General features: G+C 36.5%; 1 protein-coding gene across 1 annotated transcript in view; it reads right to left on the reverse strand.

The window, feature by feature from the left end:
• FGFR1OP2 (FGFR1 oncogene partner 2) overlaps positions 1-15,856 on the reverse strand; it is a gene marked incomplete at its 3' end in the record, with an annotated part of 30,895 nt that overhangs the window by 6,381 nt on the left and 8,658 nt on the right. Inside the window, exons 2-4 of the mRNA XM_079716025.1 lie at positions 10,661-10,797; positions 8,356-8,473; positions 539-681 (exon numbers count right to left, since the gene is read on the reverse strand). Of these exons, the coding sequence (XP_079572151.1) occupies positions 539-681; positions 8,356-8,473; positions 10,661-10,795 (396 nt within the window). The 5' untranslated portion in view covers positions 10,796-10,797. The remainder of the gene's footprint in view (positions 1-538; positions 682-8,355; positions 8,474-10,660; positions 10,798-15,856) is intronic.

Raw genomic sequence — 15,856 nt, forward strand, 5'->3', positions numbered from 1 at the left:
CAATATATTTTATATAGACATAAATATATACATATATTTGATATATATATTTCCTCTCCCCCCCACCATGGCACTTCCATTAATAATCAGGAGTATCTATAGTCTGGATGAGTCAACCTCATTCAGAAAATAGTCTTAAGAAAAACAAATCTACCTTTAGCTGTTTTCAGATTTTTTTTTAAGTGTTAAGCATTTAATTTTCATTTTTGCAAGAGATATCAACACACAAATTAAAAGAAGTATTTCTTACAAGCAGATAACCTTATAAAAATAATTTGATCTGAACAGACTTACCTTTATTTCCCAAATAAACTTTATTTTTTAATATATATTAAAGCTACTAGGGAAGAATGGGAGTTAGAAGAGTAAATCAAACAAAATGACACATAACATGAAAAAAATAAGGAGAAGAAAATGTCAAAAAGAGAAGTATTCAGTATCATGTAAGTAAGATTCCTATGATTTTTTAAAAATCTGAACACATGTTAACCAATTGTCCTTCTTTTCTATTTCAAATTGTATTTACAGAAAGGATTACCTTGGTGTGCTGCTCTTTTAACTTCATTATTATCCCTGGATCATCTTTTTTGCTAGCCATTAGCAATCTAAACATTTGCTCTCGATACTTGCTCATTATAAGTTCCAAGGCAGACTGATGTTCTTCCAGGGATGTACGTAATTCTATCAAAAACAACAGTATATTTTATTCAAACTTGAGTTCAGGATGTACCAAGTATTCTCTTCCACATTACACTTATCAAAAAAGCAATTTATAAAGGGGGTATTTTAAAAAGAAAACATGAGGTACAAAAATCTAGCCACATGGAAATAAAGGATACCAAATGGAGTCCTTTATTCTCAAAATGACCATTTTAAACTCATTTTTTGAGAAATCATTTTAACAAATATTTACTGAACAGGAATTAAGTATCAGATCATGCTCTATATTAGGAAGACCAAAAGGCCATAAAGCTCAGAGTCCAGTGGAGAAAACAAAACATAAATAATGAAAATACAACGTGGTAAGTGTAGAGTGGAGCTCTATCCAAATACATACAGAAAGTCCGTGAGGAAAAATTGGTGAAAGCTTCACAGAAGTATAGTATTGAGATCAACTTGCATTCCTTGAAATGAAAAATAAATGACAGGGCATTCTAAGCAGGGAGGCATGAAACTGGATGGTGTGTCTGGGAAATCATTCAGGGTGACAAGAGCAAAGGTTTCAGGAGAAGAGAAGTATGGGAAGAATACAAAAAAGAAGGCTTGGAGTCGACTTTGAAGGCCTCTGGATAAGGAGATAGTACACAATGAAGGTTCTTAAGCAAAAGAATAACATGATCAGATATATTTTTGAAAAATCAATCTGATGCCTGTGTTGAAGATGGATTGGAGGGAAAAGACACTGAAATCAGGGAGACCAATGAGGACAGTTCAGGCAAGAGACTATGAACACCTAAGCTGTAGGCCAAAGTGGTGGGACTGCTGAGAATGAAACTGAGTTATTTCATAGGTAATGACAATGGTGCAAACTGGATACTGAGGGTGAGAGCCTAGATCCAAGTAACGTAGACATTCATATGTAGGACAGGATAAAGAGCAATAAATATCCTCTCTATCTGGGGAGCTACCTTGATCACACGCCTCTTAATCACCACATCAGAGCCTTTTGCCCTCAGCTGTCTATGGTTCTGGTTCTGCATGGGTTCCAACTGACTTCACATGGTAGCAATATGACTTCAGGCTTCTGCCTGGCTTCCGGCTAGCACCATGCACCTCTGCTTTCCACCCTTGAGTTACATAGCACAAATGAAATTGCCTTTCATAGCTAAGCTAAAAAAGTTTTATTACTCAGTACTGAGAGTACTGGCTGACACAAGGGAGGAGATGTAGAGTGTCAGGTCCATTAAAAATATGCTATCTTAATCCTCATCCAAATCTGCGAAGAGGATATTATCCATTCCATCATCTGGATGGAGAAACTGAGACTCTGAAAAGGATAAAATATTTCTCCAATTTAATAAAATTCAACTGTAAAAAGAGTGACGAGTGACCCAGCAGAAACAAAAAATAGATGTGTGATAGCAGCAAGAATGGAGAAAAACTGAAGATGGAGTGAGTCAGGAAATGTGTAGGTATGGCCGCTAATCCCTGGGTGCCTCAACATTCCTTGCTGTTTCCTTCCACACTCCTGAAATACTGCCTTCACTACCTTTTCCTCAAAGTCCCAGCTAAGCATGCTGTTTCCTAGTGGAACCCTAAATAATACAGCAGCCGTGTGGTTGACAGGGTCTTGGTGCTCGGGCCTGGTGTCAGCTGGGAGAGCTGAGTTCAGGACATTGGACCACCAGAGACCTCCCAGCCGCACATAATATCAATTGGCGAGAGCAATCCCAGAGATCTCCAATCTCAACGTTAAGACCCAGCTCCACCCAACAGCCAGCAAGCTCCAGTGCTGCACGCCCCATGCCAAACAACTACCAACACAGGAACACAACCCGACCACTAGCAGAGAGTCTGCCTAAAATCATACTAAGTTCACAGACATCCCAAAACACACCATCGGATGCGGCCCTGCCCACCAGAAAGATAAGATCCAGCCCCACCCATCAGAACACAGGCACTAGTCCCCTCCACCAGGAAGCCTACACAACCCACTGAACCAACCTCACCCACAGGGGGCAGACACCAGAAACAACGGGAACTATGAACCTGCAGCCTGCGAAAAGGAGACCCCAAACACAGTAAGTAAAGCAAAATGAGAAGACAGAGAAATATGCAGCAGATGAAGGAGCAAGGTAAAAACCTACCAGACCAAACAAATGAAGAGGAAATAGGCAGTCTACCTGGAAAAGAATTCAGAGTAATGATAGTAAAGATGATCCAAAATCTTGGAAATAGAATGGAGAAAATACAAGAAACATTTAACAAGGACTATAAGAACTAAAGAGCAAACAAACAATGATGAACAACACCATAAATGAAATTAAAAATTCTCTACAAGGAATCAATAGCAGAATAACTGAGACAGCAGAACGGATAAGTGACCCGGAAAATAAAATAGTGGAAATAACTACCACAGAGCAGAATAAAGAAAAAAGAATGAAAAGAATTGAGGACAATCTCAGAGACCTCTGGGACAACATTAAACACACCAATATTCAAATTATAGGGGTCCCAGAAGAAAAAGAGAAAAAGAAAGGGTCTGAGAAAAGATTTGAAGAGATTATAGCTGAAAACTTTCCTAACATAGGAAAGGAAATAGTCAATCAAGACCTGGAAGTGCAGAGTCCCATACAGGATAAATCCAAGAAGAAACATGCCAAGACACATATTAATCAAACTATCAAAAATTAAATACAAAGAAAAAATATTAAAAGCAGCAAGGGAAAAGCAACAAATAACATACAAGGGAATCCGCATAAGGTTAACAGCTGATCCTTCAGCAGAAACCCTGCAAGCCAGAAGGGAGTGGCAGGACATATTTAAACTGATGAAAAGGAAAAACCTACAACCAAGATTACTCTACCCAGCAAGGATCTCATTCAGATTCGACGGAGAACTTAAAACCTTTACAGACAAGCAAAAGCTAAGAGAATTCAGCACCACCAAACCAGCTTTACAACAAATGCTAAAGGAACTTTTCTAGGCAGGAAACACAAGAGAAGGAAAAGACCTCCAATAACAAACCCCAAACAATTAAGAATATGGGAACTGGGCTTCCCTGGTGGCACAGTGGTTGGGAGTCCGCCTGCCGATGCAGGGGACACCGGTTCATGCCCCGGTCTGGGAAGATCCCACATGCCGCGGAGCGGCTGGGCCCGTGAGCCATGGCCGCTGAGCCTGCGCGTCTGGAACCTGTGCTCCGGAGAGGCCACAACAGTGAGAGGCTCGCGTACCACAAAAAAAAAAAAAAAAAAGAAAAGAAAAGAATATGGGAATAGGAACATACATATTGATAATTACCTTAAATGTGAATGAATTAAGTGCTCCAACCAAAAGACATACACTGGCTGAATGTATACAAAAACAAGACCCATATATATGCTGTCTACAAGAGACCCACTTCAGACCTAGGGAGACATACAGACTGAAAGTGAGGGGATGGAAAAAGATAGTCCATGCAAATAGAAACCAAAAGAAAGTTGGAGTAGCAATTCTCATATCAGACAAAATAGACTTTAAAATAAAGACTATTACAAGAGCCAAAGAAGGACACCACATAATGATCAAGGGACCAATCCAAGAAGAAGATGTAACAACTGTAAATATTTATGCACCCAACATAGGAGCACCTCAATACATCAGGCAAATGCTAATAGCCATAAAAGGGGAAATCGACAGTAACACAATAATAGTAGGGGACTTTAACACCCCACTTTCACCAATGGACAGATCATCCAAAATGAAAATAAGGAAACACAAGCTTTAAATGACACCTTAAACAAGATGGACTTAATTGATATTTATAGGACATTCCATCCAAAATCAACAGAACACATGTTCTTCTCAAGTGTCCATGGAACATTCTCCAGTACAGGCCATATCTAGGGTCCCAAATGAAGCCTTGGTAAATTTAAGAAAATTGAAGTCATATCAAGTATCTTTTCGGACCATAACACTGTGAGACTACATATTGATTACAGGAAAAAAACTGTAAAAAATACAAACACATGGGCAAAACAATACGCTATAAATAACCAAGAGATCCCTAAAGAAATCGAAGAGGAAATTAAAAATTACCTAGAAACAAATGACAATGAAAATATGATGACCAAAAACCTATGGAATGCAGCAAAACCAGTTCTAAGAGGGAAGTTTAGAGCAATACAATCCTACCTCAAGAAACAAGAAAAATCTCAAATAAACAACCTAAGCTTACAACGAAAGCAATTAGAGAAAGAAGAACAAAAAAACCCCAAAGTTAGCAGAAGGAAAGAAATCATACGGATCATATCAGAAATAAATGAAAAAGAAATGAAGGAAACAATAGCAAGGTCAATACAACTAAAAGCTGGTTCGTAAAGAAGATAAATAAAATTGATAAACCATTAGCCAGACTCATCAAGAAAAAAAGGGAGAAGACTCAAATCAACAAAATTAGAAATGAAAACAGAGAAGTAACAACTGACACTGCAGAAATACAAAGGATCATGAGAGATTACTACAAGCAACTCTATGCCAATAAAATGGACAACCTGGAAGAAATGGACAAATTCTTAAAAAAGCACAACCTTCTGAGACTGAACCAGGAAGAAACAGAAAATATAAACAGACTGATCACAAGCACTGAAATTGAAACTCTGATTAAAAATCTTCCAACAAACAAAAGCTCAGGACCAGATGGCTTCACAGGCGAATTCTATCCAACATTTAGAGAAGAGCTAACACCTATCCTTCCCAAACTCTTCCAAATATAGCAGAGGGAGGAACGCTCCTAAACTCATTCTACGAGGCCATCATCACCCTAATACCAAAACCAGACAAAGATGTCACAAAAAAAGAAAACTATAGGCCAATATCACTGATGAACATAGATGCAAAAATCCTCAACAAATACTAGCAAACAGAATCCAACAGCACATTAAAAGAATCATACACCATGATCAAGTGGGGTTTATCCCAGGAATGTAAGGATTCTTCAATATACTCAAATCAATGTCATATACCATATTAACAAATTGAAGGAGAAAAACCATACGATCATCTCAATAGATGCAGAAAAAGCTTTTGACAAAATTCAACACCCATTTATGATAAGAACCCTCCAGAAAGTAGGCATAGAGGGAACCTACCTCAACATAATGAAGGCTATATATGACAAACCCACAGCCAAGATCATTCTCAGTGGTGAAAACTGAAACCATTTCCACTAAGATCAGGAACAAGACAAGGTTGCCCACTCTCACCACTCTTATTCAACATAGTTTTGCAAGTTTTAGCCACAGCAATCAGACAAGAAAAAGGAATCCAAATGGGAAAAGAAGTAAAACTGTCACTGTTTGCATACGACATGATACTATACATAGAGAATCATAAAGATGCTACCAGAAAACTACTAGAGCTAATCAATGAATGTGATAAAGTAGCAGGATACAAAATTAATGCACAGAAATCTCTTATATTCCTATACACTAATGATGAAAAATCTGAAACAGAAATTAAGGAAACACTCCCATTCACCACTGCCACAAAAAGAATAAAATACCTAGGACTAAACCTACCTAAGGAGACAAAAGACCTGTATGCAGAAACTATAAGACACTGATGAAAGAAATTAAAGACGATACAAACAGATGGAAAGATATACCATGGATTGGAAGAATCAACATTGTGAAAATGACCATACTATCCAAAGCTATCTACAGATTCAAAGCAATCCCTACCAAACTACCAAAGGCATTTTTCACAGAACTAGAACAAAAACTTTCACAATTTGTATGAAAACACAAAAGACCCCAAATAGCCAAAGCAATCTTGAGAAAGAAAAACAGAGCTGGAGGAATCAGGCTCCTGGACTTCAGACTATACTACAAAGCTACAGTAATGAAGACAGTATGGTACTGGCACGAAAACAGAAATACAGATCAATGGAACAGGATAGAAAGCCAAGAGGTAAACCCACGCACATATGGTCACCTTATCTTTGATAAAGGAGTCAAGAATATACAATGGAGAAAAGACAGTCTCTTCAATAAGTGGTGCTGGGAAAACGGGACAGCTACATGTAAAAGAATGAAATTAGAACACTCCCTAACACCACATACAAAAATAAACTCAAAATGGATTAAAGACCTAAATGTAAGGCCAGAAACTATCAAACTCTTAGAGGAAAACATAGGCAGAACACTCTATGACATAAATCACAGCAAGATCCTTTTTGACCCACCTCCTAGAGAAATGGAAATAAAAACAAAAATAAACAATTGGGACCTAATGAAACTTCAAAGCTTTTGCACAGCAAAGGAAACCATAAACAAGATGAAAAGACAACCCTCAGAATGGGAGAAAATATTTGCACATGAAGCAACTGACAAAAGATTAATCTCCAAAATGTACAAGCAGTTCACACAGCTCAATATTAAAAAAATAAACAACCCAATCCAAAAATGGGCAGAAGACCTAAACAGACATTTCTCCAAAGAAGATGTACAGATTGCCAACAAACACATGAAAGGATGCTATCACCTCACACCAGTCAGAATGGCCATCATCAAAACATCTACAAACAATAAATGCTGGAGAGGGTTTGGAGAAAAGGGAACCCTCTTGCACTGTTGGTGGGAATGTAAATTGATACAGCCACTATGGAGAACAGTATGGAGGTTCCTTAAAAAACTAAAAATAGAACTACCATATGACCCAGCAATCCCACTACTAGGCATATATCCAGAGAAAACCATAATTCAAAAAGACACATGCACCCCAATGTTCACTGCAGCACTGTTTACAATAGCCAGGCAATGGAAGCAGCCTAGATGTCCATCAACAGAGGAATGGATAAAGAAGATGTGGCACGTATATACAATGTAATATTACTCAGCCATAAAAAGAAACAATACTGAGCTATTTGTAGTGAGGTGGATGGACCTAGAGTCTGTCATACAGAGTGAAGTAGGTCAGAAAGAAAAAAACAAATACTGTGTGCTAACAGATATGTATGGAATCTAAAAAAAAAAAAAAAAACAATGGTTCCCATGAACCTAGGGGCAGGACAGGAATAAAGACGCAGACGAAGAGGATGGACTTGAGGACGTGGGGAGGGAGAAGGGTAAGCTGGGATGAAGTGAGAGTGGCAATGACATATATACACTACCAAATGTAAAATAGATAACTAGTAGGAAGCGGCTGCATAGCACAGGGAGATCAGCTCGGTGCTTTGTGACCACCTAGAAGGGTGGGATAGGGAGGGTGAGAGTGAGATGCAAGAGGGACGGGATATTGGGTTATATGTATACGTATAGCTGATTCACTTTGTTATACAGCAGAAACTAACACAACACTGCAAAGCAATTATACTCCAATGAAGATGTTTAAAAAAAAAGAGCAATAACTACGATTTAGGCATAATGGACTAGAAATGTCAAAAAGTCACTTTAACTGGCTATTTTCCCATTTTATTTATTTATTTATTTATTTATTTATTGACCACGCCACACAGCTTGTGGAATCTTAGTTCCCCAAGCAAGTACTGAACCTGGGCCCATGGCAGTGAAAGTGTGGAGTCATAACTGCTGGACCACCAGGGAATTCCCTATTTTCCCATTTTAAAAAATAGTAATTGGTCCCAAGTTGATAGTACAATTGCAGATTAAAGTTCTCTTTTGATTTGCTATACACAGTGATAATATAGCTTGCCTTTGTTCTCTTGCTGCAATTCTCTGATTTGTCTGTTTTCTTGCTGGATTCCCATAACTAATGTGGACCGTGGCCGATGTCTTGCAACTTCATTAAGTTCTTGAATTTCTTCTTGATACTAATGAAAAGATTTTTATTAAAATGTAAGAGAAAATATTTGAAAATATGTATCTGATATATATATACACACACACACACACATATATATGTATATTTGATAAAGAACCCTTACAACTCAACAATAAAAGGAAAAATAACTCAATTTAAAAATGGGCAAACAAGTAAGTTCTGAGGATGTAATGTACATCATGGTGTCTAGAGTTAACAATATTGTATTATATACTTGGATGGTGCCAAGAGAATACATCTGAAATGTATACGCGCGCGCACGCACACACACACACACACACACACACACGAACAGTAATTATGTGAGGTGATGGAGGTATTAACTAACCTCATTGTGGTAGGTAATCTTTTCACAAAATATACATATATCAATATATATTGTACACCTTAAAGTTACACAATGTTGTATGTCAAGTATATCTCAGTAAAGCTGGAAAAAATGGGTAAAGGATTTGAAGAGACATTTCTCTAAAGAAAATACACAAATGGCCAATAAACACATGAAAGATGCTTAACACCATCAGTCATTCAGGAAATACAATTCAGTGTAACAAGGAGATACCACTTCACAAAGACTAGAATGAGCTTAATCAAAAAGCAAGTAATAACAAGTGTTGGTGAGGATGTGGAGAAATCGCTCTCATATACTGTTCATGGGAATGTAAAATGATGTGCCTGCTTTGGAAAACAGTCAGGCAGATGCTCTAAAAGTTAAACATAGAGTTATAAGACCCATCCATTCTAATTGAACTAGGTATATACCCAGGAAAATTGAAAACATATATCCACATAGAAACTTACACACAAGTATTCATTGCAGTATTATACATAATAGCCAAAAAATAGAAACAATTCAAATGTCCATCAACCAATGAACAGATAAACACAATGTGCTGTATCCTTATAATGAATATTATTTAGCAATAAAAAGGAATCAAGTACTGATACATGCTACAACATGGATGAAACCTGAAAACATTACGTTAAAAAAAGTCACAAAATGCCACATATTGTATGATTCCATTCATATGAAATGTCTAAAATAGGCAAATCCATAGAGATAGACAGATCTGTGGTTTCCAGGGGCCAGGGAAAGGGAGACCTAGGGAGTAGCTACTAATGGATATGGGCTTTTGGGGTAATGAAGTGTTCTCAAACTAGATAGTAATTATGGTTGCACAGCATGTGAATATACTAAAATCCAATGAACTGCACTCTTCAAAAGGGTAAACTTTATGGTATGGTTCTTAACTCTGGTTGTCAACCCCCCTTTTTTACAACTCAATACCAGATATATATGTTCACTGGAATGCATGAATCAAGGTAGACAGGGATGTATGTAATGTGTTTAGGGCAACAGAGTTGCAAAACAAAGTAAGTAAACTTCCTTCACTATTTTCAGCAGCTTTGTTAAAAGCAGTAACCCTGGGTTGCTTCCTTTACAAAAGGGATGATGCATTTCTAGAGAGTAAGCTATGAATATATATTTTCCTCCCGTGATTTCCATCATAATATCAGAGTTTTTATAATTCTCTTAGAGTTGAAACTCTTTATCAAAAGAGGGCCTAAAATAGTAGCTCACTGTAAAGTTCTTATATACAACAGTAAGGATAACAAGAAGTGAAGCCCTTTTTATTTCTTCTTTAACTGGCAGCATTAAATGAAAAATAAGGTAGCAAGTACAAATGCAGTAACTGCAAAAGGTGGAAACCAGTTATTGCTTTGCATCATTTTCAAAAACGATTTTATTGTTAAATAGTGTCACCTAAATACTCTTATAAAGAAAAATATTTCTACATTATAAAAGTAGGAGACAGAGCAAAATGTGTGTCAATTATATAGTAAAAGACATTATCTGGTCTTTGTCAAATGTATCTAGACCTAAAAAATTCATACATTTTCCAAACTCAAATGTGCATCACTGTCAGAAAAGTGATCAAGTCTATATGTTTTAGAATATATACTGAATATATACATATATACATGCCAGTTGAACTTGACAAAATTACATTTCAATCTAAAGTCAACTGAAACACACAAGTCAGGCTACTTTTAAATTTTAGAGAATATTAAAGAATAATAAAATACTAATTAAGCAGAAGTTGACAATTCAAGCAACACACAGATGTCAATGACTGCTTTTTTAAAATGGAATCAGCAAGGAAAAACATCAGACCTGCTTCATAGCTTCTACTCGCTTGTTGAGAGCTGTGGCTTGCTCAATCAGAGATTCTGCTGCATCGTCGTGATCTCTCAGTCTTTCAACAAGGGCTTTAGCGTCAGCAAGTGCCTTCTCAATTGTGCAACTCATTTCTAAAGGAATATGTATAATTAAAAATGAAAATCAAGATTCAAAACAAAGCTGGCATAGCATCTTAGTTTCACGTTAACACAGGTATGCTTAAGCTACATCTGTTACTGGATTGCTCACTGTCTCGGAAGAAAAAACATCTAAGAACCCCTGTGGTTTTGATTCTGTTACGGTAGAAGAAACTCAAAAGTGAATTTAAAATATTCAAAAAATACAATGCATATAAATATATATAATTATATAATTACATATATATATATACACACACACATATATGTATACATGTATGATTTGCAGACATAAGCAGAATGTATTTAAAACACCCTGAATTTACAGTGGGGAAAAAAAGTACACATCCAATGGATACATTTTATGTTTTATAGAAATTGTGCTCTTCATAAGGGCAAACCCTATCAAGTCATTTGTCATTTGTGAAAAAGGTCACTTTATTAGTCTTTATTCTGCAGTCAATGACTGTCAGGTCTCTGACCATAGACCCTTCCTAACCTCTGCTTGGTCAGGTGACCTGAGACACCATTCACAAATGCACACTACTGACCAGCCAAAGTGGCCTCTATGTGTCATGCTATGCTCAAGTGTCAACCTCCTTCTGGAGGAACTTTGGCTTCTTATATAAAATTGCATTATAATCCTAACTCTTGCACTTTCCTTAGTGAATGGCAAAGAAAGTTTTAACTTAGAACAAAACTGGCCATTATGGGAAACTTCTGAGGTGTTAAAATCAATAATTAATATGCATAAAAGGAGCTCAAAAAATTAGGAGGCAAAACATGAAGCAGCCAATAGTTATTGTAGTTTCTTCAACTGCTATGCTGAGACCTCAAAACAAAATTTTAATCTTAAAATAATGTCTCTCAAAAACTTTAACCTTCTGAAACTTATCATTCTTGAATTTTTCTCTTTCTACTAAGTGTCACCTTACTTTCTATATAAGCTACCCTTTCTTCAAGAGTTTCCCAAAAAATAAAATTACACTGTAAAATTACTAGGCCAGAAGCCAGGTCTATAGATATTAAATTAAAACTCAGGTATAGAACCAAGTTAAGGGCTATAATGAAGGATTTTCATCAAGTTTAGGAAGACAGAAATTTGCTACAGAATGTAGGACTTATTTAGATCCTACTGCACTGGACTATAGTTCAGTTAATTATTAGCCCCTCAGATAGAGAAAAATGCAGTAAGTACAAAAGAGATTTAAATAACCCAACTGTGTAACATTTTAAAAGAAGGAAAGAAAACACATCAGGCCATTTTAGCAGGCTTTCATTTAAGGTTATATAGCAAAGATTCAAAATTGTAAACTAAATAAAGATGAAAAAACGTTCAAACAGTATTCTTGGTTGTACCCAACAGCTGAAGCAAAGGGTATACTGTCCTGTTATTATAAACAGGTTGAAAGCTGAATAAAAAGATTTAATCAAAATAAATTAAAATGTAAAACTGCCAATCTAGAAAATATTCATGACTAGACATTTCCAGAGAGGTTTAAGAATTAAGCTGGAAACTAATACGATTTCTGTCTCTCTAGATAAAACAACCAAAAGATTTGTCCTCTAATATCTAGGAGATTTAGATAAGCGTACTTCAAAATACTACAAGCAAAAGGGCAATTAAAGGAACCAATGCCTCCTACTGGCTAAAACACAAAAGGACAGCCATTCAAAATCTATCTAAGATGCTGCTCCAAGGGAGACATTAGCCTCCAATAATGCCTTGCCCTTCCTCTAAACTTCCAAGGGGAATAATCTAAAATTATAGATAGGTAATAGTATGGCTTTCCTATTTATGTGGGAGTTACTATATTTCCATATCTCCCATCAATCCCACTACTATAGAAAACCAGATTCTTCAGAGTAAAATTTTAAAGTTATTTGTGGAAAAAAAAATTAAAAAGAGAAAAAAATATTTGTCTTACAGTAAAAATAACTGGTTGTAATAGATGGTGAAAGAAAATAAAAGAAACAAAGTTTAGAGAAAGTTATAAAAGATCTGAGAGAAGTAAAGTTTATCTTGATTTAACAGAACAAGTCAAGTATGAGGAACCTCTTGACAGTCCTAGGTTCCAACCTAGGATACTGTTAAATGATACTGTTGGGACTACTATGAGAATACCTCTTTATGCTTTGTAACAACATGACATCTACAAACAATAGATAGGATGCGTTTCCAAATAAAATGCACTAAAGTTCCTATATATGATCAGATGATAGGTGATCTAGACATGAGAATACCTGTATTGTGTGTAATTCAATAAGTTGCCCTCTCCCCAAAAGCCATGCTCCCAGAATTCTCTGGGCAAAGGAATCTACAGAGCCCTGAATCTAGATGGCATCTTTCCAGATAATCATAAATCTTTCTCTTTGAAATACGAAAAAGTTGGGACTTCCCTGGTGGTCCAGTGGTTAAGACTCCATGCTCCCAATGCAGGGGGCCCAGGTTCAATCCCTGGTCAGGGAACTAGATCCTCCAAGGCCACAACTAAAGATCCCGCATGATGCAACAAAGACCCTGTGTGCTGCAACAAAGACCCTGCATAGCCAAATAAATAAAAAATAAATAAAATATTTTTTTTTTTAGGAAAAAGGAATATGAAAAAGTTAAGCTGTGTTCTGGGGTTATCAACATGACAACATGGCACCAAAGACCCACTGCCTATTAAATCCTATGCTTTGATTCAGTAGCTAAGGCTCACCCTCCTTGCCTCAGAGCAATCACAGGCCTCAACTAAATTAGTCAAAGCATCTTCAGAGTTTATACTAGGTCTTTATACCTAATGTTCCCATATGTAGTAAATCCCAACTGCTAAATGAAAGCACCCTAAATCATCTACTAGTGGAATAATTATGAAATGTACTTTCTCCACTTCATATTACCATCTTCTGGTACAAAACTCTTACTTCAACAATCATACCTACTGGAAGAAAATCTCGTGACTGTGTTCCCATGATTCAAGGAGTGTCCAAGCCCAAAGCAAAACCTTTGAACTCTCTAGTACCAAATCCCGACTTTACTGTTTGTTAACGGGTTTTACATCAAACATGGAAAGTGACGTGCATCAGGCTTGATACATAACATGCACTTCAGTCATACTGATAAAATTCAATTTCTTACCAGAAGCCAAACTGATCAAATGACTTAACTGTGGCCTTCTAAGATAGAGCAACTCGTTAAAATGAAAGAGTAAATACATACACTAATAGTTGAATTGTTTTTGGAATAATTCACTTCTTTAAATGCCGCAAGGAAGTTCCTCAGATATCCTTTAAAAAACAACAAATACATTAACTACTTGATGGCTTGATGCTACCTAAAATAATAAGGTAGAGATGCACAGTAAAAAAAAAAAGATTCTAAAGCTAGTATCGTATATTACAGATACTATTGAACTACTTTAAAGTACATAGTTATAAAAACATTACTTTTACTAAAAGTCCTATGCAAAGGTTTCACGTAAAACAATAAAATCATAAGAAATCCATGGAGAAGTCAAAGATTCCATCACAGACACACAAAATCTGGCCTGCCAAATTCCAGAAAGAAATATGGGATGATCAGGTTATAAAATCCATGAGTATAAGAGCTGACATAATCAGGATGGCTACCTGATAGCACCAGACAAAACCTCGAATGAACACTAACTCATTCCAGTAGAAAAAGATTAGCCACAATATTAAACACTGATGGGAAAATTGCTTGGATGGCAGAGGATATGGCCCAGTACACACCTTATTTGTTTTTTTTTGTTTTTTTTTGCGGTATGCAGGCCTGTCACTGCTGTGGCCTCTCCCGTTGCGGAGCACAGGCTCCGGACGCGCAGGCTCAGCCGCCATGGCTCACGGGCGCAGCCGCTCCGTGGCATGTGGGATCCTCCTGGACCGGGGCATGAACCCGGGTCCCCTGCATCGGCAGGCGGACTCGCAACCACTTGCGCCACCAGGGAAGCCCCACACCTTATTTGTAAATAAATGTATCCGGAAAAACTGTAAAGGTGAAGCGAGGACTAAAACCATTCCTAAAGGACGTTTTGAACATCTCCAAGTGGATTTTATAGGGTTGCCCCTCTCTATGGTTTAGGACTACATAACATTCCTAAATATACGAGCAATGTATTAATAATAGTATATTTATTTATGTTATGGATGGATTTTAAAAGGCCCCTACTGAAAAGCCATAATACTCACAATGGTTAATATACTACTATATTTTGTGTCCTTCCAAGAATATTCTAACTTGTCAATCAGGTAAAATAGAAACATTTAACTGGATCAGTTATTCATGAATTTAAATTATGCAACACTTTGCCTCTTTCTCAGAAATCTTTCTGCTTGTATCGTTCTCAGTCCTCAGCAAACCCAAAACAGGATAAATCCAAGGAGGTCCAAGCTCAGACACATCATAATCAAATTTCTGAAAATGAAAGACAAAGAAAAAATCCTGAAAGCAGCCAGAGAAAAATAACATATTACTTACAGAGAACCAACATTTTGAATGACTATAGATTGTTCATCAGAAATCAGGAAGGCCAGTTAAAAGTGCTAAAGAATGGAACTCTCAACCCCTAATTCTATATCCAGTGAAAATACCCTTCATATATGAAGGTAAAATAAAAATCATTCTCAGATGAAGAAAAAGAGAATCTATTTCTAGTAGATTTGTTCTAAAGGAAATTCTTCAGAGGGAAGCAAAATGACAGCAGAAGGAAACTTAAGAGTATCAGGAATAAAGGAAGAGCAAGAGAAATCATAAATATCTTGATAAAAATAATAGACTATTCTCTTTTTGAGTGCTTTAAAATGTTTGATATTTGAAAACAAAAGCTATAACTTTTGTGATGAAATTTTCTATTTATGTAGCTGTAATATATAACTACAACATAAACGGGGAGGGTAAATGGACCTATACTATAATGTTTCAACATCTCACTTGAAATGATAAAATGTCAATTGTAAACAAACATATATATTGTAATACTAGAGAAATCCCTAAAAAAAGCAGTATGGAGATAAGAGTTAAAATCATAACAGATGAATTAAAATGAAT

This window comes from Hyperoodon ampullatus (genome assembly GCF_949752795.1).
Source record: "Hyperoodon ampullatus genome assembly, chromosome: 11".
Classification (NCBI taxonomy): Eukaryota; Metazoa; Chordata; class Mammalia; order Artiodactyla; family Ziphiidae; genus Hyperoodon; species Hyperoodon ampullatus.